Source organism: Diospyros lotus, chromosome 2 (genome assembly GCF_014633365.1).
Source record: "Diospyros lotus cultivar Yz01 chromosome 2, ASM1463336v1, whole genome shotgun sequence".
NCBI lineage: Eukaryota > Viridiplantae > Streptophyta > Magnoliopsida > Ericales > Ebenaceae > Diospyros > Diospyros lotus.
The window spans coordinates 38,965,234-38,991,865 of record NC_068339.1 but is presented as its reverse complement, the minus strand read 5'-3'; the positions used below and the strand labels follow the sequence as shown (position 1 = coordinate 38,991,865).

At 35.6% G+C, this 26,632-nt stretch overlaps 2 protein-coding genes across 6 annotated transcripts in view; one reads left to right on the top strand and one right to left on the bottom strand.

The window, feature by feature from the left end:
- Positions 1 to 24: 24 nt before the first annotated feature.
- LOC127795892 (uncharacterized protein At2g39795, mitochondrial-like) lies at positions 25 to 19,015 on the bottom strand. 4 transcript variants are annotated; one of them, XM_052327864.1, is made up of 4 exons: positions 18,657 to 19,013; positions 18,191 to 18,540; positions 1,134 to 1,336; positions 25 to 446 (listed from the first exon to the last, which is right to left on the bottom strand). In XM_052327864.1, exons 1-3 carry the CDS (start codon positions 18,900 to 18,902, stop codon positions 1,141 to 1,143), a joined length of 792 nt encoding a protein of 263 aa, XP_052183824.1. In that variant the 5' UTR covers positions 18,903 to 19,013; the 3' UTR covers positions 25 to 446; positions 1,134 to 1,140. The 4 variants fall into 4 exon arrangements, with proteins under 4 accessions (XP_052183824.1, XP_052183823.1, XP_052183825.1 ...); XM_052327863.1 differs by lacking the exon at positions 25 to 446 and adding an exon at positions 727 to 1,042; XM_052327865.1 differs by lacking the exon at positions 25 to 446 and having other exon boundaries at positions 727 to 1,336; positions 18,191 to 18,537; positions 18,657 to 19,015.
- Positions 19,016 to 25,961: 6,946 nt separating this feature from the next.
- Positions 25,962 to 26,632, top strand: part of LOC127793940 (PX domain-containing protein EREX) — a 49,811-nt gene continuing 49,140 nt past the window's right edge. For both annotated transcript variants that reach the window (XM_052324758.1, XM_052324757.1), the window contains exon 1: positions 25,962 to 26,312. In XM_052324758.1, coding sequence (XP_052180718.1) covers positions 26,064 to 26,312 — 249 coding nt within the window. In that variant the 5' untranslated portion in view covers positions 25,962 to 26,063. The remainder of the gene's footprint in view (positions 26,313 to 26,632) is intronic.

Below are 26,632 nucleotides of genomic sequence, written 5' to 3'. Positions count from 1 at the left end.
TAGACTTATTAAGTTTTGATTTTTTTTTTTATGTTTTAATTTAGAATTGGCAAAGTAAACCACAGACATTATGGATCAAAATGATCTAAGTCGCCCGTAGGGCATCGCTCCGCTGACAAAAAAAGTACATTTTGGAATGTTGCTTTTTAGGCCTCCAGGTTCAGTGTTCGAGCCTTGGTTAGGGAAGAAAGTTCAACAGTCAGAGCGATTCTAAAAGTTGAAAATTGCTTGTCACTTTCACGTTTGCGGCAGAACTAGGGATCAAACTGACTGCTGAGTCTTCTGATTTACATCTCTTGCTGATATCGTGGAACCGAACAACAGCGGGCGCTCATGATTGTGCGTTACCAAAACAAGAAAAAACTAAGTCACACCAAGACACAGATCAAGTAGTTGAGTCATAAGTTGTGATTCATATCAATAGGTCGTGGGTTCAATTCATTACCCTGCATAGCAAAACAAAGTCTCCATCTGTGATTTACTTCTTCTGTCAAAATCGAGAGCACGAACAGCGAAAGACCGCACAAGAACAATAATTCCAAAATAATCTAACTCATTTAATTGGGTGGGTCAAACTTCAAATACTTTAGACCCAACACTGCTCAGCTCAGGTGATGGGTGTTGGGCTGACCGTCTCAACTCATTTAACATCTCTAGTTATATATATATTTTGTGTATAACTTGTATTTTATATGATTTGAATAAAAAAATAAATCTACCAACAGATGCATAAAATATAACTCAAAAGCTTTCGACTCTGATAATAATATGCATTTTACAAGATGGGCCTCAATACAGCATTGTCTGAACCAGGCGGCTGGCCATGACTGTGATTCTAGAAGGAAAGAAAAGAAAACCTAATGCAATCTGTGATGCAAGAAAGCAAAGAATCTGAACCAGGGCGACTGCAACTACATTTTTTATGCCAAAAAAAAAAGAAAGAAGGATTTTCCCTTGTTTCTCTGCAAGAAAACAGCAAGTTCCAAGCTCTCACATCTGAAAATTTTTAATTTCTCTTTGCCTAATTGGGCTGACCTAAATCCTACAACACGATTCCAGTGTCAAGAGCAGATATGATCATAATATACCACTACTTGCAGCACAAACAACGACGGAATTAGAAGAAATCTTACGTAAATCTCAATTGCTTTGTAACTTTGCATGACCAAGCCCTGTGTTTCTTTCAAAGAAAGACTTGACAGTGCCCATCCAACGAATAAACTCGGCTTTATCTTTGTTCTTCATATATTCATGCAAGAAAGCAGCAAGGCCATCATTTATACCCCTTGCTTCCAAGAACCCATAAAGCGAATCTTGCAGCTCATCATCCAATTCCCTGAAGAATTTCCAATGAGATTAAGAGTTAGACTCCTAAGATATTACCAGACCCACAAAAAAAAAGAAATGAAATGAAGGGCATATTTGGTTTGGAAGCGCAAAATGGTTTCATGTATCGTCACTACTTATTCTTTCAAAATTTTGAATTGTGTTCAGAAAATGTTCAGATGTTCCCAAAACATAGTTTTCAAGCAAGAAAAACAAGAGATACATTTGGTTGAAGGTTAAATATGTAGGGTCCGTTTGGCTAAGTGGTTTGACCGCTTTTAAGCTATTAGTATAGCTTTTCCGCTGTCAAGCTTTTTTTATTAAATGTTTGGCAAACTCAAATAGCTTAAATGCTCAACAGCTTAAACGCTATTTGAATAGCGTTTTCAAAAGTTCCTCCCCCTCAACTTTTGCAAATCGCTATGGGAGAAAACGCTACATTGACCATGGAAATTACCCATTTATCCTCAACCAAAACATCTATTTCCAACCAATATCCTTCATCTTCAACCTCTGCAACCAATTTCCCACTGCCACTGTCGCCCGTCGCCATCCGCCTCGCCATCGCCCCCACCGTCGCCGTCGCCAAGCTCGGCCGCCGCAAGCCGGCTTCTTCACCGCCATCGCAAGCCTAGTTTAGCCACCTCAGTCCCGCTACCGCCATCGCCGCCTCTGCTTCCAGATCTGCCACCGCATGCCGCCCAATGCCGTCGCGTCTCTGCCGCCTACTTCACCTCCTCTCGCGGCCATCTCCTGCGTCGTCGCCGTCCCCTCCTACGCCGTCGCCCATCTCCTTCTCTGTTGCCGACCTCCTTCTTCAGTTCTTCACTATGTACATATATATATATATATATATAACATGTAATACTATATATATATATATTATAGTTCGTATATAACATATATTATATATAGCAATAATTTTACACATAACATATAATATATATTAATTTTAATAAAATATATTTTTGAAGAATCTAATATAATATATATTTAGATTTTTATGAATTAAATCCAAATTTATACATAAAATTTAAAAATTATATATTTTTAATTATGTTTTATAATTTATTAACTGTAAGTATTTTAGCTATACATCAATTTAATTTTTTTTTAAAAATTATATTTTTTAAATTTTATTTACATTATTTAATATCATGTCTATTTTAGTCTTTTTGTCAAATTCTAATAGCTTATCAGCTTTTACAAACCAAACACATAATTTTACACTAATAGCTTAAAAGCATATTTATCCAAACACATTATTGGCTTAAACGCTACTTAATTTAAACGCTATTACACAACTTAAACACTACTCGGCTTTTCAGCTATCAAACAAACGCCTAGCCAAACTAAGCCTTAGTCTCCTTTGCTATACTCGCTTTGGTTGTTACCAGGCTTCAAAAGTTCTAGGGAGATTTTTGGTACGTGACAACTAAGAAGCACATGTGCAAATATGGATGCAGAAACAGATATGAATGTGGTTATGGAATACACCTGCAAACACTAATTTTGGCCGATTGGAAAATAACATTGGACTTTAATAAGACTATGCCAATGGCTAATCAAAGGTGTCGTGTGAAAAAAGATACAATATTCCTATGATGACTTCAGTTTTGTTAACAAAAATGTCTGGGACTGAGAGGATAGTTTCTCCAATAAAATTTGGCCATGTATCTTCAGCATTTTTTAAATGGATAATATACTTAAATTTTGGCATAATATTCGTTTTCAATTAAACTATCACTTCATAAAAACCTACTTAGACCCTCTTTGACCTGACAAAGACCTACACCTACCTCAGGTCTAGATCCTCATTCTTTTTGCTACGAAACCTTGCGCCAGGCCCTAACCTGGTCCGACGGCCTTGCCATGAGAAGCCGCAAGGGAACCATCATTCATCAGAGTGTGCTGGTTAACCATGTCATTGCATTCCCAGGATCGGTGTTGTCAGCCTCTATGATAAAATTTGTGGGTTGCAAGATAGGTTTCAAAGTAAAGTCCTTGGTTAAGGCTTTGTAAGACATTTATACTTGTTCTGGTCAGTTAAACAAAGCTTAGCACTCATTTTGGACTGAGGTGAGCTATTCTTCTATTTACCTTTGATTCAATCAATTAAGGGTTGCATTCAAGAGACCTGACCGAGGCAATGTACTCCAAGGATTTGGCGGTTGATAGCATTGAGTAGAGCAAATGTGTGGATCATCCAATAGAGTAGGGATCTCAGTCAACTCAGAATTCTTCTCAATCAACCAAGTCTCGACAAAATGTCTTCGGACAGACCCAACCTTCACTAAAGTCTAACCCAAAGCCACCTCCTGCTTTTAGGAATAATCTTACCAGCTCAAATCTCTATTTGCAAAGGACAAGGTGATTTTTGCCACTTCAATCCATGAGATCTGAAGAAAATTTTCAATTTTCCCAATTTGCCCCAATTTCAACGGCTACCTCCTGTTTCTAATTGCAAGGGAAAGAGAACAAACCTTCCTGCCTCAACATAAAGTAATTTGATGGAATTTTTCAAAATTCACATGTATAACTCAATTTTTGCTACATAAATACGTATAAGCTACCAGGTTGCAAAACTTTTGAAGAATTCCAGCTCAAACCCTGGGTGATATCAAAATAGCTTAAGCAGACTAAAGAGTTTACCAAAGCATAATCTTAACCCTTTGCCTCTATTCACAGTCTCATAGATATCACAAAGATAGACAGTGTCCCACCTTGCCAGCAACTCTAAAATGACACTTGAGACTTGCATGCTATTTTTACTTATTTTTTCCAAGCCTCTAAAGCCACTTTTTGGTTGATGACAATTTCCCCTCCTGGTTAGCGTTTAAAAAAGCACACTTTTAGCGCAAAGCACAACATGCTTGAGGCTTTTTTCGTGTGAGGCTCAGAAAATTTAGCTGAGTGCCAATAAAGCGTGCTTAAGTGGTGCTTTTACTTGAGCTCTGAAGCACAATAAAACATGCTTCAGAAATACACTTGGTTTTTTTTTTTTTACCAAACAATATGAATGATTAGATTTGGTTAAATTTTTGCAATAGTGTGGCTGTTTGTATAGAATCCTTACCCAAAAAAAATTATTATCAGATCTTAGAAAGATCTAAACAAAATCATATATATATTTGTTTAAAAAAAAAATACTTGGATGTATTTACCAAACTAAAAATATTGAACGAAACATGAAGTAAATTAGGGATTGCTAATTTATTCCTAATTGTTGTAAATTAGGAATTAATGATTAATTCCAGATTGCCCTAAATTAGGGATTCATGATTGATTCATGATTTTTGTAATCAAGTATTATCAATTGATTGTAAATTAGGAATTAATTGACTGGAGATTGTTATAAATTACAGGTTGATTAATTGGGAATTGTTGTAAATAATGGATGATTTTTTTCCTTATTCTTCTATCCAATCCTCTTTATAAATTGCATTAATAAAATAGAATGGGTTTGTTTCCCTAACTTTTACAAAAAACAAAAGAAGAGTCAACAAAATAAAAAAATTAAAATTAAAAAAGAAGCCTTAGCATATTCAAATCCTTTCAACTAAGAGTTTAGACCAACTTGTCTTCCAAGTTCTATCAGGATTAGCAGTTGACCAGATTATATTCTTTTTATATGTCCCCTATGTGTTTTTTCTATGATTGCATGAATTTGTAAACTAGTGTAAAATATAAATGAAAAATTGTATCTTATCTTTTATTAAATTTGCAACCCTTATTATTATTTAGTTTTTTTTAATGATTACTTCTTTAATAGTTTATATTTTTTATACTTATAAAAGTTTATACTCTTCATTTTGCTTAAGTATGCACTTCACTTTGCGCTTAAGCTCTGTAGACTTTTTGTGCTTAGCACTTTTCAAAACATTGCTTTTAGTTAACTTTTTGGACCTAAGATCCCTAGGACTTGCAACTGTATCCACACTTTTTCTTGTTAAACCCAATTTAATTTTGATGTAGCAAAACGTGAATGAAAATTTGAAATTGTAGAAAATGAACTTAATGTGGTTTTGAGCAAATCTTGGATCATAATTTGAAGAAGAAATTTAGGGGTTAAATAAAGAATTTATCTTCCACGTAAAGCCTTTTGAATATGTTGAAAATCTCAAAATACTTCAAGCAAATAAAGTTTGACAAAAAACAAAAATGTTTCCATGGCCTAATACATCAAGTTCTTAAATCAACTCATATTTTTCAATCTGAAAGAAATTGGATAGTATTTGAACTTGCATTCTACAGTTTTTGAAAAAAAGGCAAAAGTGTTGACCAACTGATACAAATGCTCAACAATTAGAATGTTATCTGACTATATGCATAAAAGCTGTCGACCAATGGAACTACATAGTTAACAATCAGTATCTACCTGTTTATAGGAAAATTATCAACTGACTTTGACACAGCCGACAGTCAGAATGACATGTTCTTATTTCTCACAGTATGCAGAAAAATGGCCCAAGGTTTGATCATATGGTCAACAGATGGAATGAGCGCTCTTTGTATTTCAATGTAAGAAGACAACTATCAACCAATTGAGAAATCTTGTTGACAGTTTTCAAGTTTTTCAAGTTCATGAACTAAGCTTGTTTTCTGTCTTTCAACAGCTTTCAAGAAACTATAAAATTGTTGTTAAAACAGTCTACATTCTTACAAAAATTGTCAATAGTCTTTTGCCTAACACACACTAACGGCTAGTTCTGGTTTGTTGTAGGTGGCTCAACAGTAGAAAATGGCTAGTTTCCCATTCTCTATATAATGAACCATTGTAGAGCAAAAATAAGACAGCATACACAAAGAGAATTAAAGAGAGCCTTCATTGAAGATATTCTTTCAATTAATGAGCTTTCTTTTGTATTATTTGATCTTTAGGGATCACTCTCTCCTTTATATTTCTAGGTTCTCTTATTTCTTGTTGCAAGAGTGAGGATATTCACTCTGGCGGGTTGTATAATTAGTAGTGTACTAGCGTGTATTTGTATTGGTGTTGTGATACACCATTCTATTTGTTGTTCTTTTTAAAAAATAGTGGATTGAGGACCGTAATAGGCTTGGGAGAAGCCAAACCACTATAAGTTCTTATGCCTCTTTTACTGTATTGATATTTTCTTCATTTGCAAATTACTTTTTTTCTTTTTTCTTTTTTTTTTGCTAGGTACAAATTACTATTTTTTCAGCAAACCATATTCAGTTCGTAAAAAGGGTTTCAAAATTTTCAAAAACTATAAATTTTATAAAGCCAAATTCAGCCCCCTCTTGGCTTATTGGCTATTGATTTCTATCATTGCCTGCCCCTGGGAAGTGTGGTGACTATTTTATATTTTGGAAAATATTCCTCCACAAGAATGGGAATATAGATCTTAGGTATACCTTTTTTAGATCAAAGATGTTCCAAGTAAGTTTCTACGAGGTGAATTTAAGTTTAATGAATTGCAAACACTATGTCAAACCTTAGGCAGGTCATTGCAATTATCCCTTTTATTAACTTAACCATCATTTAGGACAAGGAGAAATATTTTTACAATAAAATAAATAAATAAAGGTAAATATTCCATTATTATTGTGAGAACTCGTGTTGTACATATATAATATATATGTTGGATAGTGTTGTACATATATATTAGAAAGATATGTTGTCTCATGGTTGTACCTTATAGATTGGTATATATATATACCTCATTGTGAAAAAAAATTATCAGAAAACTTTTCCCTTCTCAAAACACAATATGGTACCAAAGCCACTAGACAAACCCTAACCCTAGTTCCAGCCGCCGCTACCACTGTCGTTGAACGTTGTTGCCGCTAGTCGACGCCACCACTGCTGATAACTCTATTAGCTGCTGCCACCGCCACTATCCAACGTTGGTCTCACATATCTCTTCGATTGACTCGATTCCTGACGACATCTCGTGCATCTACAGTTGTGACTTTTAGATTTGGTGTGTGTCTTTCTCCTCGGCTAGCGACTCTCAGATCTCTCTCTCTTTTCCAAGACAACCCTCATCTTGTGCTGACATGAACTCAGTTGTTTCCGTCTACCGTCGCCACCATTTATTTCTGTCTATCATCGCCACCTCTCTCTTTTCCAAAACGACCCTCATCCTGAACCAGCTCGCCACAGACGTGAAGAGGCCAACATGAGCTTAGTTGTTTCCATCTGTCATCACCACCGTTTCTCCTTCCGTCGCTGTCGGCCACCTCCATCATCGTTAGCAACTTGAACCAGCTTTGGGCTTTACAGTTTCAGATCTAGTTTACAGCACTATCTGGTTTCATATCTAGGTTTTACAGCTTCAGATCTAGTTTGCAGCAGCTTCAGATCTATTTTGGGCCATTAGGTTCAGATCTGGTTCAGAACACTTTGGTTTGTAAGATTTTGATTCAGATTGGGGTTGTGCTATTGTTGGTTGGACTTGGGTTTTGCACTATGACCTCTTCAAATCCTGAAGTGGTGATTCCCCTTCGACTGTAATTGTACCTATGATTGTTCCTATGCATATACCGTCTTCTTTTGGTATTACAACCATTACTACTAAAAAATTGAATGGTAAGAATTATATGTCATGGTCAACGCTTGTTGTGGTTTCGTGGGCATGGTGTTAGTGACCATTTGACGACGAAACTTCCTGACATCGCTGAAGCAAATAGGACTATATGGGATTACATAGATACAGTTGGATACATTGTTGTGGCAGTCAATAGATGTTGATTTATTCTCCTTATTTCGTGTCTACGAGAATTGTTTTAATATTTGGTCTCATGCTCAGCAACTATATACTAAGGTAGCGTTTGTTAAAATGAGTACGATAAGGTTGCATCAAGATAACTTATATGAAGGGCCGGGGGGGGGGGAGATAAATTTATCTAGAAAGTTCAAGATAAGAAGTCACATGACTTCTTTCTAGATAAATTTAACAAACATAATGGAAAACACTTTTGTCCAGGATGCTTTCCATATCCCACTTTTTCCAATCTATATCTTAGTTAACAAACACTACTTAATGATATTGTGCATTTATACACTATCATTAGTAATTTGTTCTGTATTCAGAAGGGGGACTCAGATGTGCCTACTTACTTGGGTCGTATTCAGTCTGTTGTGACAAATTTTAATGCCATGCTCCCTATTACAGCCAATCTCACTAAGCAGAAGAAGCAAAGAGACAAGTTGTTTATGGTGCTTACCCTCATAGGCCTTGGGGCCGATATGGAGGGTGTTCACACTCAGATCCTGAGCAGTCCCACTATACCTATCATAAAAGAGGCGTTTGCCCAAATCCTTCGTAGTAAAACAAACATTTTATGAGGTTTTAGTTGGAAAGCAATCCATACTTGCCTCTCAGACTCCTGGATTCTCGGATATTAGACCTGGAGGTGGTCGTGGTAGAGGTGTTAGGCGTGGCCACAGTGGTAAGTGCACTTATTGTAATTACTTCCGTCGCCCCGGTCATTATAAGGATACATGTTATGTACTCCATGGTCGCCCTCCCAAGGCGAATGTTGCAATTCCTGAGAGTGCAAACGCACAGTCCATGGTACCTGATACCTCTCATACTGAGCGACCAGCTTCTACATATATGATCTCTGCTAAGGAGTTGGTTGAGTATCATCAATTTAAGGTAGCTTGACAGGCCACATCCCCCGTAGCTTCGATTGCCCAAGGGTCTCTTTCTGTTGTGTTACCCACTGGTACTCCTCATATATGTCCTACTCATGCTCAACTTAGTCCTTGGATTCTTGATTTTGCTGCTTCAAAACATATTTCTAGTAATAAATCTTTATTCTCTCATATTGATTCCTCTGCTTCCCCTCCTCCTATCATTGTGGTTGATGGGTCTAAAACCCTGCCCACTAATATTGGTAGGGCTGATCCACTTCTGTCTATTTCTCTTAATTATGTTGTACATGTTTCTAGTTGCCCATATAGTCTCATTTCTGTTAGTCATCCCACTTGTTCTTTGAATTGTTGTGCCATCTTTGATTCTGATTCTGTTCTTGTGTAGGATCGGGGTATAGGACGAATGATTGGCATCAGATGTGAATTTGAGGGATTTTACCATCCTGCCCTACTGTCATCTACGGCATCTGTTTGTACTACTACAAGGGCATCTCCTCTTCAAATTCATTCTTAGCTTGGTTATCCTCATTTTTCTACTCTTCGACAGATGATTCCTTCATTGTCTTTGTTGGTTGTTCTAGAATGCGAGTCTTGTCAGCTAGGCAAACATGTTCGTTCTTCTTATTCTAGTCGTCTTAATAAATGAGCTGATGCTTCTTTTGATCTTGTACATTCTGACATTTGGGATCCTAGTAAAATCAAGTTTAAATAGGGTTTCTCCTATTTAGTTACATTCATTGATGATCATTCTTGTTATACTTGGCTTTACTTAATGAAAGATCGTATTGAATTGTATCTTTATTCACTTCCTTTTGTAATGAAATTTCTACTCAATTTGGGCATACCATTCAGATCATTTGCAGTGATAATGCCAAGGAATACTGTTCTCACGCATTTCAAGCTTTTCTCTCACCTCGGGGTATTGTTCATCAATTCTCTTGTCCTTATACTCCACAACAAAATAGGATGGTTGAATGTAAAAACTGTCATCTCATTGAGACTACTCGGACACTTCTCCTTCATATGCATGTTTCTATTGTTTTTTGGGATGCCGCTCTTCTCACTTCTGGTTATCTAATTAACCGGATGCAATCCACTGTTTTGAATGGGGCCATTCCACATATTTTACTTTTTCCTCGTGATCCCATCTATCCTATCCCCCCTCGTGTCTTTGGATCAACTTGTTTTGTCCATCTTCTTTCCCTTGGTCGTGATAAATTATCTCCTCGCTCTATCAAGTGTGTGTTTCTAGCCTACTCTCGTCATCAGAAGAAATACAAGTGCTACTCCCCTGAACTTGCTAGATACTTTCTCTCTTCTGATGTCACATTCTTTTGAGTCTACACATTTTTTCTCTTCTTCATCTGATGGGTCTTCTTTCTCCCTTCATGAGGTTCTTCTCGTCCCTTCTTTTCCTCCTCTTATCCCAATACATGTTCCTCTTTAAACTTATCAGCGTTGTTCTAAGCCTCCATCAGTGCCTCTAGCTCTAACTCCTCCTATTGCCAATGATGATATTCCTTTAGACTCATGTCTTCCTCCAACTCGGGCCATTATCTCGTCTCCCTCTGACTCTGCCCAAGCTCATGTTCATCGTGGTACACGTTCCACTCGAAATCCTGGTCCCATTTATACTTGTGTGAGCTATCACCGTTTGTCACTTGTTTATTCTACTTTTGTATATGCTCTCTCTTTTGTTTCTACTCCTAAGACAAATGATGAAAGCTCTTTCTCAACCTTGGTGGAGACATGCTATGGATGAGGAGATGTCTCCCTTGCTGGCTAATGAGAAGTAAGATCTAGTCCCGGTGGGTGTTTACTGTTAAGGTTGGTCCACATGGCTTTGTTGATTATCTGAAGGCTCGGTTGGTTGTTAAGGGCTATACAGAAATTTTTGGCCTGGATTATGGTGATATATTCTCTCCCATGGCTAAAACTTTGTCAGGAAATGGATATAAAATATGGTATACAGGAAATGATCGAGCAAAAAAATGGAATGGGGATCATTATGGATAAAAGCTTAGTAGATGAGGTAGTGGATGTAAAGAGAATAGGGGATAAAATTATTATGGTGAAGGTTATTCTAGGAAGAATGACTATGAATATTTTTAGTACATATGCACCACAAGCGGGGTTAGGTGAGGAGATAAAAGCAAAATTTTGGGAGGACCTAGAGGGACTCATACAAATGATACCAAGAGGAGAGAAAGTGATTATAGGAGGTGACTTAAATGGTCACGTGGGTAGAGACGAAAACGGCTATAGAGAGGTACATGGAGGGTATGGATTCGGGGAAATTAATAATGAGGATAAGTCTATTTTAGATTTTGCAATGGCATATTGGCTCAACATAACCAATACTAGGTTCAAAAAACGGGACGAACACTTAATCACGTATAAAAATATCACATCAAGCACCCAAATAGATTACTTCCTCATGAGACAAGAGGACCGGGTATGTTGTAGGGATTGTAAGGTGATACCGGGAGAGTGTTTGACTACTCAACATAGACTTCTAGTACTTGACGTCCAAGTAAGAAATTGGAAGAGAAAAAATCACATAAAACAAAATCCAAGAATCAAGTGGTGGGATTTAAAAGGGGAGAAACAACTAATCTTCAAAGAAAAATTAAGGGGTAGAAGAGAATAGAATGGAGAAGGACAGACAAACCAAATGTGGAGAGAAATGGCTAATGCCCTGAGAACACAGAAAGGTAGTGCTTGGAGAGACAAATGGTAGAGCCCCTAACCTTAAGGAGTCTTGGTGGTGGAATGAAGAAGTGCAATTGAAAATTAAAAATAAGAAAAATTGCTAGAAGGCTGTATATCAGTGTAACAATGAAGAAAATCAAAAAAATTATAAAGAATCAAAAAAGGCAGCAAAAAAAGCTGTTAGTGAAGCAAGGTCAAAAGCATACGAGAATCTATATAAACGACTTGATACAAAAGATGGAGAAAGGGATATATATAAATTAGCTAAAGCAAAAGAAAGAAAAACAAGGGATTTAAATCAAGTGAAATGCATAAAAGATGAAAATCAAAATGTATTAGTGAATGAGGGAGCGATTAAGGAGAGATGGAAGGAGTATTTCACAAAATTATTCAATGATGATGGCGACACAAGAGTTAGGTTGGGACATCTTAGTAACTCCGAAGGGAACGTGAGCTATACATTTTATCGACGCATAAGTCCAAATGAAATAAGGCAAGCATTAAAAAAGATGAAAAATCATAAGGCGGTGGGACCGGATAATATACCAATAGAAGCATGGAAATGCATGGGAGAAGAGGGTATCTCCTGGCTAACGAAATTATTTAACGCGATTCTTAAATCAAAAAAGATGTCAGATGAGTGGAGGAAGAGTACTTTGGTCCCTATATATAAGAACAAAGGAGATGTTCAAAACTATGAAAATTATAGAGGAATTAAGTTAATGAGCCATACCATGAAACTCTGGGAGAGAGTAATAGAGCAGAGGCTCAGAAAAGAAACAGAGGTCTTAGAAAATCAGTTTGGTTTCATGCCCGGTAGGTCAACAATGGAAGCTATATATCTACTGAGGCGCCTAATGGAAAGGTATCGAGATCATCAGAAGGACCTACAAATGGTGTTTATAGATCTAGAAAATGTCTATGATAGGGTCCCTAGAGAAGTATTATGGAGGATTTTAGAGAAAAAAGGAGTCTGAATAGCCTATATACAAGCCCTTAAGGACATGTATCATGGTGCAGAGACAAGGGTCAGAACATGCGGAGGGGATACTGAACCGTTTAAAATTACAATAGGATTGCATCAAGGTTCTGCACTAAGTCCATACTTATTTGCTTTAGTAATGGATGAACTCATTAAAGATATTCAGACAGAGGTGTCATGGTGTATGCTATTTGCAAACGACAAAGTGTTGGTGGATGAAACAAAAGAAGGAGTGAACACTAAGCTTGAGTTATGGAGAAACAATTTAGAAACTAAGGGATTTAAATTAAGCAGAAAGAAAATAGAATATATGGAATGTAAATTTAGTAAGAATGCAAGAGTGGAGGATGTTATAATAAAATTGGAAGACCAAATCTTACAAAGAAAAGACCATTTTCGATATTTGGAATCAGTGATTCAAAAAGATGGAGAAATTCACAAGGATGTCACACATAGAATTAAGGCAGGTTAGCTAAAATGGAGAAATGCATCGGGGGTGTTATGTGATGGTAAAATCCCATTAAAATTGAAAGGAAAATTCTATAGGACAGCTATAAGACCAGTTTTGTTATACGGCTCAGAATGTTGGGCAGTCAAATACCAATATGAACAAAAGACGAGTGTAGCGGAGATGAGGATGTTAAGATGGATGTGCGGCCATACAATAAAAGATAAAATTAGAAATGAAGTTATTCGTAATAAGATAGGAGTAGTGCCAATAGAGGAGAAGATGAGAGAGACTAGACTAAGATGGTTTGGTCATGTGAGAAGGAGACCAAGAGACGCTCCTGTGAGGAGAGTTGATGAAATGAAACAATTAATAAAAAAAAAAGAGATAGAGGCAGACCTAAGAAGACTTTGAGGGAGACATTAAAGTTTGATATGAAGTGTATGGATCTCAATGAAGATATGACAAAAGATAGAAATACATGGAAGTCTAGAATTCATGTAGCCGATCCCACATAGTGGGATAAAGGCTGGATATGTTGTTGTTGTTGTTGTTGTATTCTCTCCCATGGCTAAGATTGCTTTTGTTCGTGTTTTTCTTGCTATAACCACTATTCAACAATGGCCTCTTTATTTGTTGGATATTAAAAATGTTTTTCTTCATGGCAACCTTCAAAAGGAAGTGTATATGGAGTAACCTCCCGAGTTTGTTGCTCAGGGGAGTCTCGACTGGTATATTGCCGAAGAAATCCTTATATGGCCTGAAGCAATCCCCTCGATGTTGGTTTGGTCGCTTCAGTTTTGTCATCCAGTCTTTTGGTATGTATAGAAGTGAAGCTGGTCATTATGTTTTCTATCGTCATTCTCCTAATGGAGTCATATTATTAGTAGTATATGTAGATGACATTGTTATTACAAGAGACAATGAGGTTAGTATTGGGCAGTTGAAAACTCATTTGCATTCTCATTTTCAGACCAAGGATTTGGGCAGGTTCAGGTATTTTCTTGGCATTGAAGTAGCTCAATTTGCCCATGGTGTGTGCATCTCTCAAAGGAAGTATGCCTTAGATATTTTGGAAGAGACTGGTATGCTTGATTCCCGGTCTATAGATACTCCTATGGATCCTAATGTTTAAGCTTGTACTAGGACAGAGAAAGCCATTGGAGGATCCTTGGCAATAGAGGAGACTAGTTGGGAAGCTTAATTACCTCACCATTACACGGCCAAAAATCTCTTTTGTTGTTAGTGTGGTAAGTCAATTCTTGGACTCCCCTTGTGCTAGTCACTGGCATGCTTTAGTGCGTATCTTGAGATACATTAAAAGTGCTCCTGGTAAAGGCTTATTCTTTGAGAACAAAGGACATAAGCAGGTTGTTGGATATACTAATGCAAATCGGGATGATTGTCCTACAGATTGGCGCCCTACCTCTGGTTATTGTATCTTGGTTGGAGGAATTTTGGTGTCTTGGAAGAGTAAGAAGCAAAATGTTGTGGCTAGATCTAGCGCAGAAACGGAATATTGGGCCATGGCTTTAGCCACATGTGAGTTGATTTGGCTCAAACAACTTCTTACAGAATTGAAATTTGGAGATTCAAGGCGTATGCATCTTATTTGTGATAATCAGACGGCTCTTCATATTGCTTCTAATCCAGTTTTTCATGAACAAACCAAACACATAGAGATTGACTGTTAGCTTTTTTGGAGAGATTAGTACCTCATTTGTTGGCTCTAATGACCAGTTAGCTGATCTTCTTACCAAATCATTACGAGGTCCACGGCTTGCCTACATTTGTACCAAGTGTCAGGACCCTACAGTGGAAAAGGTAGTTAGAGGTTGTAACCATAGGATGTTGATATAGTTGGAAGATTGTAACATATAACAGTGGGAGAGTTAAGTGGTTGTAACGATTGAGGATGGGCCTATATAAAGGGCTTTCCCTCTCAATAAGAACCATAGATGAATACTTTGATGAATTTACAGTCTATTTCCTCTCTTAATTTCTCTCTATTCCTTCTTTCTCTCTCAATTCTCTCCCTGTCGTTCTCTTTTTCTCCCTCTCGCTCTCTCTTTTTCTCTCAAAACCAACCCTAATTCTCCTCACCAAGGAGAATTTACCCTTTGTCAGGCTAAGACCTTGTCACCAAGCTAGGCACATATGATATATATGCGTCTACTTGAAGAGGAGTGTTAGAACTAGTGTTGTACATATATAATATATATGTTGGATAGTGTTGTACATATATATTAGAAAGATATGTTGTCTCATGGTTGTACCTTGTAGATTGGTATATATATACCTCACTGTGAATAAAAATTATCAGAAAACTTTTCTCCTCTCAAAACACAATAATTATCCCATACGATAAATAGAGATAATTATCAAATAAGATATTTGAAACTATCAAGCTTAAATCACAAAAGTTGGTAGCATAGCCCAACAAAATGTCCTCTTCTACCAAATTGAACAATATCTCCTTGTCTAATTTAGGAACATTATATCAAGCTTTCAAGACAAAAATATAAATTTGTTGTCATCCATCAAAGTCACCAAGATTCTTTGTCCATTTGAGTAGGCTATCAAGACCTCTAGTAAAAAAATTACAAAGTTTTTCTTCCTTTTACCAAATTAAAAGTGGTCCTATTATTAAATTTGTGAACAAACAATTAACCTTTTGAGTTAACATTCTTGAAGAGAAGAATCAAATGACTAATATTTGTTATTGGAAATTCATCAAAGATTGTATTGCTACTACTCAAAAGTTAGAACTTAATTCCATTGAAACTTAAGAACAAACAGAATAATACTTTGTCGATCACTGTTATAGTATAAAATTTGAAAACAACACATCAGAAGAAGGATAAGTTAGTCATCAACTGCATCAATAGATGGAGAAATCTAAATATCACCTGCAAGGACCACTTGTCTGAGAACTCTATTGTCTAGATATGCATTCACATAGTGCACCCAGGTCCAAATCTAGCAGGGAGTAAAGCCAAGGCTTCTAAAGTGTAGACAATTCAAACTTATGAGATGGAGCTTAACAACTCTTTCTATGAAATAAGTCGTTGTTGAGGAAGAACCACAAAGTGAACACAATGAGGAAATTACTTTATTCAGTGATTTTGTGATTCTCAACAAATACCTTACTCAATGAAGAAATCATGGTCGAATTCAAAAAAGAATGTCAAAAGAAATGATCCTTTTGCCAATGACAATAAAGGTAAATGATGTAAAAAACCAAATAAAGAAAGTGAAGAGAGACAAGAAAAAACAGAGAGTGTGAATTACACAATCTGCAAGATTATGTCCATTACAGCTGTCAAAAAGCACGAAACATGGAGAAATTGGAAGAAAATTACAGTGCTTTGTAGGAGAGAAACGAGCTTGAGTATGCTTCTCTCTACTTGATTTCTTATTTTTCCTCCTCTTATCATATTTTTTTGGGACATTACACGATCTTCTCTGACTTTTGGAGCCAATGACATTTCATTTTCATTTTGCTTTTTTCTGTTTTTTCTTGGTTCCAGCCTAGGCGAGCACCTATGGTGCCCGGCACATCATCAAAGGCACTTGCCTAGGTGACGCCTCATCAGAGGCGCTTGCCTATGATGTGCCCAAGTAAAGGGGCCTTCCCTAGCACTACATGAGGCACTTCCATGGCGCCTTGCGTCACCTGAGCTCCTAGGAAGTGCCTTTCTTGCCTTCAACTACACTGATTAAAATATTCCATATGCCCAACATTATCACACTACCAGACATTATTATACCAAAAATGAAGTGTCTGCACTTCCCTATTATGATGGTATGAAAGGTGAGTTTACTTGCCAATTAGTAAGTTGACCTTGCAGCAAGCATACACACACAGAAAAAAAGATGTCAAAGAGACAAATTTCAAGGTGTGAAAAATCAACTTGTGAAGACATCCTCCACGGTGAGGGAGAAATAGTTCACACTTGATCCTCCTTATCCCTAAGATTGGTTTAGATGTCTTTGATTGATAATTGAAAAAAAAGGGGGGGGGGGGAATTTATTGTGGATATTACTTAGAAAATATCAAGGCAAGACGGTTAAAATAAAACAATGTATCCAACATTTAATGAGATTGAAAAACACCCTTAAAACTAAAAGAAAAGTTGTATTAAACAGCTAAAAGACCAACCTTGTCATTTGGCTTAGAATATTGGGCAATGAAATACCAACACATGTAAAATATGAGCATAATGAGATCAAGACATTATAATGAATGTACAGCTACACAAGACAAGATGAAACTAAAATTGCGGTTAATACATACTAACATTAGACTTAGAGTAATGTCTATTGAAAATAAAATACACAAAGCACTAAACGAAAAAAAAAATGCACAAAACACAATTAAGATAGCTCGGATACATGAGAATAAGACCAACACAATGGCATATGTATAGCAAAAGAGGTAAAAAAACACCGAAGGAAACTTGATGGAAAACCCTTAGACATGATATAGATATAATGGCCTTATAGAAAATATAGCTATAAATTGAACTAGAGTTAATGTAGCCGATTCCATCTAGCGGGATTAAGGCCTATATTGTTGTTCTTATTGTTGTATCCTCTTAATTGTTGACCTTGACCAACAACAAAAGGTTAGGAAAGACCACAAAGAGAGGTTTATGAACAAATCAGTTGTCCAACAAAGACAATTCTTGAAACCACAAACTGACGAGGTACCCCAAAAACTACTGGCATGGCATGGCAGATGATTTTTAAGTAGTTATTTGATCTTCAGCAAGCATGGAAAATAGCCAAAGAGCCAATTTACTAGATGGGGAAATTCGACCTGAACTGTAAGAACCAATCTCCTCCTGCCTACTCGCCTACTCCACAAACTTCCCCCTCTTTACAGCATTTCTCCATGAACCATGGCCTCTAATGCCAACAGTACCGGTGAGATTCCATATATTAGTGATTCTCTACTTGCATCAAAAAAGTATAAGAAATTGTCTTGGTTTAAATTATGAATCAATGAAATCCATTGCTCCAATTGTCAGTAAACAAGACGAGGAGAGGAAATTGAAAAAAAAAAAAAAAAGAAAAAGAAAAGAGCATTTACTTGAATGGAGGACCCGTGTAAGGCAGAGGCGCCATCCGATTGTGATGGTGACCACGCGTGAAGACTTTCTGAATCTCAATGCAATCTGGCCATGCTGAGCACACGAACTCCAAGGCATGCTCTCCTTTCCCCTTGAAGATGCTAACAATGAGAGTAATATGAAGTTTTACATCATCTTCGGCTGTGGGCGCGGGAACATTACTGCTAGGCTTCTCAACAGGAACAGAGCCATCAAACATTGTGACTTCGACTTTAATCTCTTCGTTCTCTCCAAATTTCCTACTCAATCTAATCCACTGCTCACACGGCCGTTCATCCACAGTAAATGAATTGAATTCGGGAACATGCTGCTGCAGAAACAAGCATATTACATTATACACGCCAACAAAATGAATTCCAATTTCTCTCTTAAGTTTTCTTTAGCTGAATAACCACAGAGGGAGAGACAGACAGAGCGATAAATTACCAGTGAGGTCGAAGGAGAGCGATCGAGTTCGTACTGGATCTCATTGCGAAGAAGCCTGATGATGTTACCTTCCAAGGCCGACTTTCGCATCTCGGATATATAATTATAGCTTCTGCTTCCATTTCCAGCTGAGACGAAGGGAGGAAGAGGAATTGGGGCTTTGTTACCATTGCTGTACTTTGAGCAGGAAGAGACGCAAGGCGTAAGTATTGTGCGCAACGGTCGGCAACATAGACGATTCGCCATGACGAGGAAGATCGACCGGCCGGCCGACGGGTACGGAGAATCAAAGCCGTTGTGTCAATGTGATGAAAGGGCTTAAGAAGGGTTTAAGATTTGAGTCGGTGAATGGGGCCGTAGCTCTGTTGGGTCTTATGTTGATAATGCCATTAGCCCAGTCCAGTTTCGGATCGTTGGCTGGTCCAAATTCTTTTTTCTAATTTTAGAAGAGGGCAAGCTAATATTTAGGTTGTATGAAAATAGAAATAAAAAATATTATTTATATGAAATGAAAACGAAGAAATAATATTTTTTTTAAAAAAATGGAAACGTAAGTGTAAATTAAAAAAATATTGAATTTTTTTTGTAAATATAATTTTTAATATAAAAATAATTTAAACATAATAAAATTAATATGAGAAACATATGGAAAAATATAAAAATTAGTATTAGTTCCCAATACAATGGATCTAAAGGAAAGTAAAACATAAATAATAAAAGAAAGCTTCTCCCCAACCCAATAAATAAATAAAGCTAAAAAAGAAAATGCCTTATATGTGAAAGATTAAAAAAAAAAAAAACACAAGCAGAAAATCTCACACTGGACCGTCCACACACACTCATTTTCTCACCTTGATCCTCTTTAGGTAGCATATGTTTAGGTAACTCTGTTATAATCAAGATGGAAACTAATATGAGATACTATTTGAAGGGATAATTACAGAAACATACCTGAAAGGAAATAATTAGCGGCAACCAAGAGAAGAAAGGGAAAGACCAACGAGTAGCAGCGATCAAAAAAGGGAACAACCATGCAACGATGGCCACCGAAAATGAAGGAACAACAACCAAAAGCAAGGGAGCAATAAGCAACAATAACCAAGAAAGAGAACTTTTGGAGTACCAGAACAATAGTGGTGGTGGAGTACCGAAGCAACAATTTTTTATGACCAAGAGAATGAACTTCGGGAATCGGAAACAAATAATTGAAAGAATAAAAAGAACAATAAGACTGAAAAGAGGGAACTTTGGGGTTCGAGACTTTGGTCGCCAAAAATACGTTTTCGACAATTTTCTATAATTTACGAAACGGTTCACAAATTACATAAATAGCCCGCAAAATACATTTCACAAATCACTGAAGCAGCAAAATGCTTTTCGAGCCATCTTTGTCATTTTGGTGCTTCATTTTTTGAGATTTAGTGAAAATACTAGAGTTGTTTATGTGTTCTTGACAAATGCATAGATATTTATTGATTTTTAAAATTTTGTAATATTTTGCCATTTTCTAATTATTCAACAATCGTTAAAATTTCTAAAATATCCAAAAATCCTTTCTCTCTCTTTCCTTTTCCTTTTGACTATGGTCAATGATGATGTTTGTATCTCTCTCTCTTTTGAGCTTCAATGACAATAGACAATTCAATGAAACTTTTTTTTTATTTTTTTTTAATTTTACTAAGATTTTCCAATCACTCCCTCATGAACCCTCGTCTTTCTTTCGTTTTTTTCACTAAGATTCTCCAATCAGTCTCTTTATACACGTGTCAAGTTTTATCAATTGATTGAAACATTTCTTGAATGGAATTTATTCATATCTACCATTGAAACAACCTTTGTTTCGGGTAGAATGAATGAAAAAATATTGATGCTAAACAAATTATGTTAATTGTGAATAAATAATGAGTGAATGATTGTATTCGACTTACTTTACCTGTTTAATACAACCCCCGTTAGAGATTTACACAAATGGAAAACATTTCATTTGTATAATAGTAGAAAAGGTTATATGTACAAGAGATAGGAAATAAATTAACGTAATTAGTCTAGTAATTTATCTCTAAAATCAACCTACAAATCAACATTACAAATGAATCATTTCTTATATCTCTAATGGGAATCACCATTCCCTTTCATTCCTAGTTTACACAATAACTTCTCAAATTTTCTTGTAGGCAATCTCTTTGTCAATATATTGATCAATTATTTTTTGGATCATATAATGAGAATGCAAATTAGTTTAGCTTCCACCTTCCCATTTGTAAAATGTCTATCTATATTAACATATTTTGTTATATCATATTACACTAGATTACGTGTAATATTGATAGCAGACTTGTTATCACAAAACAACTTAATTAGTTGACTTCTAGCAATTCTTAGGTCATCCAAAATAATCTTCAACCATAATAATTCACATATTTCAAGGGTCATAGTTCAAAATTCTGTCTCAACACTAGACCTTGCAACTATGTCCTCATTTTTACCTTTTTAAGACATTAGATTGCCTCTTATAAACACATAATAACTGGTAGTAGATCGTCTATCAATCAAAGAACTAGCATAGTTTGCATCTATGTAACTATAATAACTAGTTCATTACCTGAACTGAATAGAATTCCTTTTTCACGTGTGGACTTTAGATAACTCAAAATCCTTCTGACTAACTACACATGTTCTTCATTCGAATTATGCATGAATTCATTGACTAGCAAATGCAATGTCAAGTCTAGTATAAGATAGGTATATGAGGCAACCAACCAACCTTTTATACCTTTATTTGTTCACCAGCTGACAATCTCAATTCTCACCTAGTTTGAGGTTTGGTTCCACTGGTGTGTTGGTTGTTTTTCCTCATAATAATCTAGTATCTTTCAACAAGTCTAAGACATATTTTATTTAGGAAATAAATATTCCTTCTTTGGAATATATTACTTATATTCCAAAAAAAATACTTGAGTTTACCTGAATCCTTAATCTCAAATTATCTTGCAAGGCTTTCTTCGAGTCTTTGTTGCCCCCACAACATCATTTCCAATTATGATATCATACATATATACAAGCAAGACTATTACCTTCCATTTTATTGAATGTTTAAAAAAGAGGGTATGATCTCCTCTATTTTGCTAATATCTCATCTTTCTCACAACTTTAGTGAAATTGTCAAACCATACTCTAAGAGACTATTTAAGCCCATAAAGAACATTTTTTAGCTTACACACTTGTCTAAAGCTTCTTTATTAAGCCCTAATGATGGCTTCATAAAAACTTCCTACTTGAAATCTCTATGGAGGAATACATTTTTTACATCAAATTGTTATAAATTTCATCCACAACATGCAACCAACGATAGGAGAATCCATACAGTTGTTATCTTTTCCATTGGTACAAAGATCTTTAAATAATCTACCTCATAGGTTTGTGTGTATTCCTTAGCAACCAACTGTGCCTTATATCTCTCTAATATCCCATTTGCCTCATATTTTAAGTCAAACACTCATCTACAACCTACAACTCTTACTCTATTTGTCCTAGGCACCATATCAAAAGTTTGGTTATTTTTCAAAGCTCTTTATGTCCAATTTTGATCATTTAATACATTTTCAATTGTTTTAGGAATGATAATGACATTAAAAGATGACAAGGAGATTTTATATTGTTGTGAGAGCCGACGATAGGAGACGTAATTGGCTAGTGGATGCTATATACAACATCTAGTTCATTTTCTAGTAGCAATAGGTAAGTCCAAATCACTGGGAATATAATTGTTATAAGTAGATGAATGAGTGATTTCAGTACTTGGACAAGAATTAGATATTAACACATGCTAGGAATCTAGAATGGGTTGGGATTTTTCTTGAAAACATAAGAAGATCCTTTAAACTTGACAATAGGTGGCAACAATAGTTATTTTGTTAAAGAATCACTCTATTTTTTATTATCTTGCTCACCCAAACCTAAAACTAAGGAATCAATAATATGTTGTATTGGTATAGAAAGGTTTGAAGAAGTTTTGATTTCTAGTTTAGTTTTTGGCTATCTTAAAGGTGAATCCAAAAATGGAAGTCACAACTAAGAGTCTCCCCTAGTGACCAATAAGAAAGGAATCAAAAAAAGATTTAGTTTATAGGAAAGTAACATCCGTAGAAATATATAATTTTTAAGAAATAGGATAATAGCACTTGTATCCCTTTTGGGTTTTAGAGTAGCTAAGAAAGATGCATGTAAGGGCCCAATAATCAAATTTGTCTCTATGTTGTTTATGAATATGAACAAAGATACTTTTAGGAGAAGAGAGGCATGAATACTGAAATTTGAAAAGTGGTAAGAAAGACATTGTAACGAACTTTGGTGCTAAAGAATTTTAAAAATAACCTTATTGATGAGATGAGCTACAATTAAAACAGCTTCCTTGCAAAAAAATTTGGGAGTATGATGATAATGTAAGAGGGCTCAGGTAACATTGAGTAGATGTCTCATTTTTCTTTCAGTAACCCATTTTGTTAGGAGTGTATTAAAGTAAGAGGATTCGTGAATAATGTCTTATTGCTAAAAGAAGCTATGAATGCGTTGATTAAAATAATCACAAATATTATCAATACAAAATCTCCTAATAGAAACCCAAACTAGGTAGAAACCACCTTATGAAACAATGGTATAATGGTACTAAATTCTACCTTATATTTTAAGAGATGTACCAAGTCATCTGAATATAATCATCAATAAATAAAATAAATCATCTAACCTCAAAATAATATAAAAACCCTATATGGTCCCAAACATCATAATAACGGAGTACTAGGTGGCGATTAGCAATTGGATGTGTGATTCATGTTATATATATATATATATATATGTAAATAAGTAAATAATATATTTCAAACAAAGGAGTATGATGTGGCGATTGGCAATTGTACTTCAATTTTTATTTTTTTGATAAAGTTTAAATGAGAAAAGATTTAGTATAATGGTAACATTAAATTAATTATAATTAAACATCACAAGTTTGAATCTTATTGATATAGTTTATTTTTGTTTTTAAAATATAATATATAAAAAATATTTAAAAAATTCAATTTTTTGACATTATTTCATAACACTTCGTGATCGCGTCTAATTATTTTGGCACATGTTAATAGTTTCATTTTATTCTATCAATTGTATATGTGTTGGTTTGATGATTTGTCCAAACGTTGAATGAAAAATTAAGTTTCCAATTGAAATTTAGGTAATTTACCCTTACCCTTAAAGTTTGATTTTGGAATATTACATTCAATATTTAAAAAATTTTGAAAAAAAAAAAGATAAATACGTTAGATATTTAAAAAATAATAATGACAAATCAAAATTTTACAACTTTAGATAACCTTTTATACTATCGACGTTAACATTGTTAATATTATAGGTATTTTCCGCTCTATTCCTTATGGGCTGGGCTTGACCTAGCAGGTCGACCCAATTGCATAAAGCCTAGTAAACCCCGAACTGAGTTCGTCGAAGCGAGCTCGCACATTGTTAGAACCTGAGCTCAAATCGCAAGACCAAGCGGGCTTGATACGAGCTGCCAACTACAATTCGAGCAACCTCCCAACGACTCTTGCAGTTCAACAGCTTAATCGATCAGCTTGCATAACGAGAAGATTATATGCCAGAGAATATTAAAGGGGTAAGAGCCATCCTAGCTGGGCCATTCAGGCCCAGCCTGGCCCCATCCTCTCGGCCCATGTCGGTCCCATATTGGCCCCTTACAACAACATCATTATAGCCATTTTTGGATTTCCGCACGCCTACCTTAGATCCCATCCTCATTAATAACGGATCCCATCGACATTAATAAGGGTCATGTCGGTACCTTGCAGCTGCATGGGCACTTTTGCCGGCGCCGGATATTCTATCCCATCGCCTGCAGACGTACAACATATGTAGAAATACATCTCATTCTCCTATATATCAGCCAGCTCTCCCGAGAGCCAAGGTATGTTTTTCCTACCAACTTACTGATACTCCACATTTCCTTATTTGCTTACTTACTTAAGCATTAGAGTATTTTGTAGGGGCTGATCGGCCAGCAGATCAACAAACCAAACCTGATAACCCCATTTCTCATTCTCGGATTCATTACACCAGTGTGGGCTAATGAATCACGGTCGACCAATTTTGAACGTTGATAGTTAATATGATGAAAATTCTCATATTTGCTTTCCATCTACCTTTATCATTTGTTTGGTGAATTGATTATAATCTAACAATTTGTCAATATATATATATGTATATTTGATTTGATAACGGCTAAATCATCGTCGAATTGAAAAAAGAGAGACTAAGGGTGTGTTTGATTGCACAAGGTGAAAAATAAAATAAATTTCAACTTCCAAAGAAAATTAAAACCAACCCCCCTTTAATAATTGATTTTCCTTTATTTTGAGAAAAATATGGTATTTTTGTATTTAGGTGGAAAACAAATTTCATAGAAAAAATTATCAATCAAACACCCATAATTTAGTTAGAACAAAATTTATTTTTCATATTTTTCCTGCCAATCAAATACACTCTAATAAATACTTGAATTCCGACTATTTCACTATAGGGGAAGAAGAAGAGAATGATGAGAGATAAAATATGAATTTTTTTTTACTATATTAAAATTATTAACACATGTGAAATAACAACTAGAGAAAAAAATATAGCTAAAGTTACAAAATCCATGAGATATTTTTTATTTCTTAAATATTAGAGATAACTATATTTTTGTTAATTTCAATTGTGTTGCAGTTTATCTTAAAACTTTTATAAGTTTTTTATTTCTCTCTTTCACACACACACACACACACACATATATATATATATATCTAGCATTTAAGAACTACAAGTCAACTTAACAGTTATAATTTGTTAAGCAACTATACTAGAAAAAAGTTGTGGCTTGTGATAACCAATATTTCATGAAAAATATAAAATGATACTTTTAAACTTTTTCATGTTTTTTAGTGTACAATTCAGCTCGTTAAAATATAATATTTTAAAAAAAATACAAAAAATTAAAACTATTTAATAGAATGAAAATGTACTAGAGAGTTTTACTTTGTTAATTAATAGGGGCATTGGTGGAGGCCGAATTAGAACAATTTATAGTAGTTTTGTAAATAGTTTGAAATTTGTACTATTTTTTAAATAAAAATTTAAAATTATTGTATTTTTGAAAAAAAATCATTAAAATGATTTATAAAAGAAATAATTAAGACGAGTGCTACTTTAAGGAATTACTAATTAGTTTGGATAAATAAAATACTATTTTTGGGAAAAATTCCGGCAAGGTTCTGGATGATTGGAGGCGGTGGATTGCTAAAAGAGTGAAAGAAGCATGGAAGGGGCGGACTTGGGAAGGAAGCTGTAACCAGAGACTCCAAGATGAACTTGTACGGGCTCGATCCGGGCATGTACGATTTCGGATTCGCCGATCCGACGATCGTCGGGTCTCTATACCGTCCTTTCCCTTATTTAGCACCAAGAGGAGCCGCCGCCGCCGCCGCAGCCGACGGCGATGATGGACGGCCGCCGGTATTGCCGAAGAAAGCCACCGCTCCTCCCAGGCACCGCCACGACGGAACTTCCCCGCTGCCTTTTGGCATGGACTGGAGCCCTCCTCCCCAACATTGGGTATGATTGATGTTCTTCTGGTTGTTTTTTCACGTGTCCTGTGGGATTCGTTCTGCTCGTTAGGGTTTTCTATCGAGTTACTTTTAATTGATCATTTCACTGTCACAATTGGATTTGAATTCATGTGTTAAGATATGTGTTTGTGCTAGCGTCTGGTAAAACTAGTGGCTAAGTTTGTTACCTACAGGTTTTAGAGATAACAGAGCTGACTTTATGTCAAACGCTGTGATATCCTTTACTCCCTGGATTATTGGATTATGGGCGACAATTGGCAACTTCAGATCTCCACGCTATCTATTTCACCATCCTTGTCTGTCTGG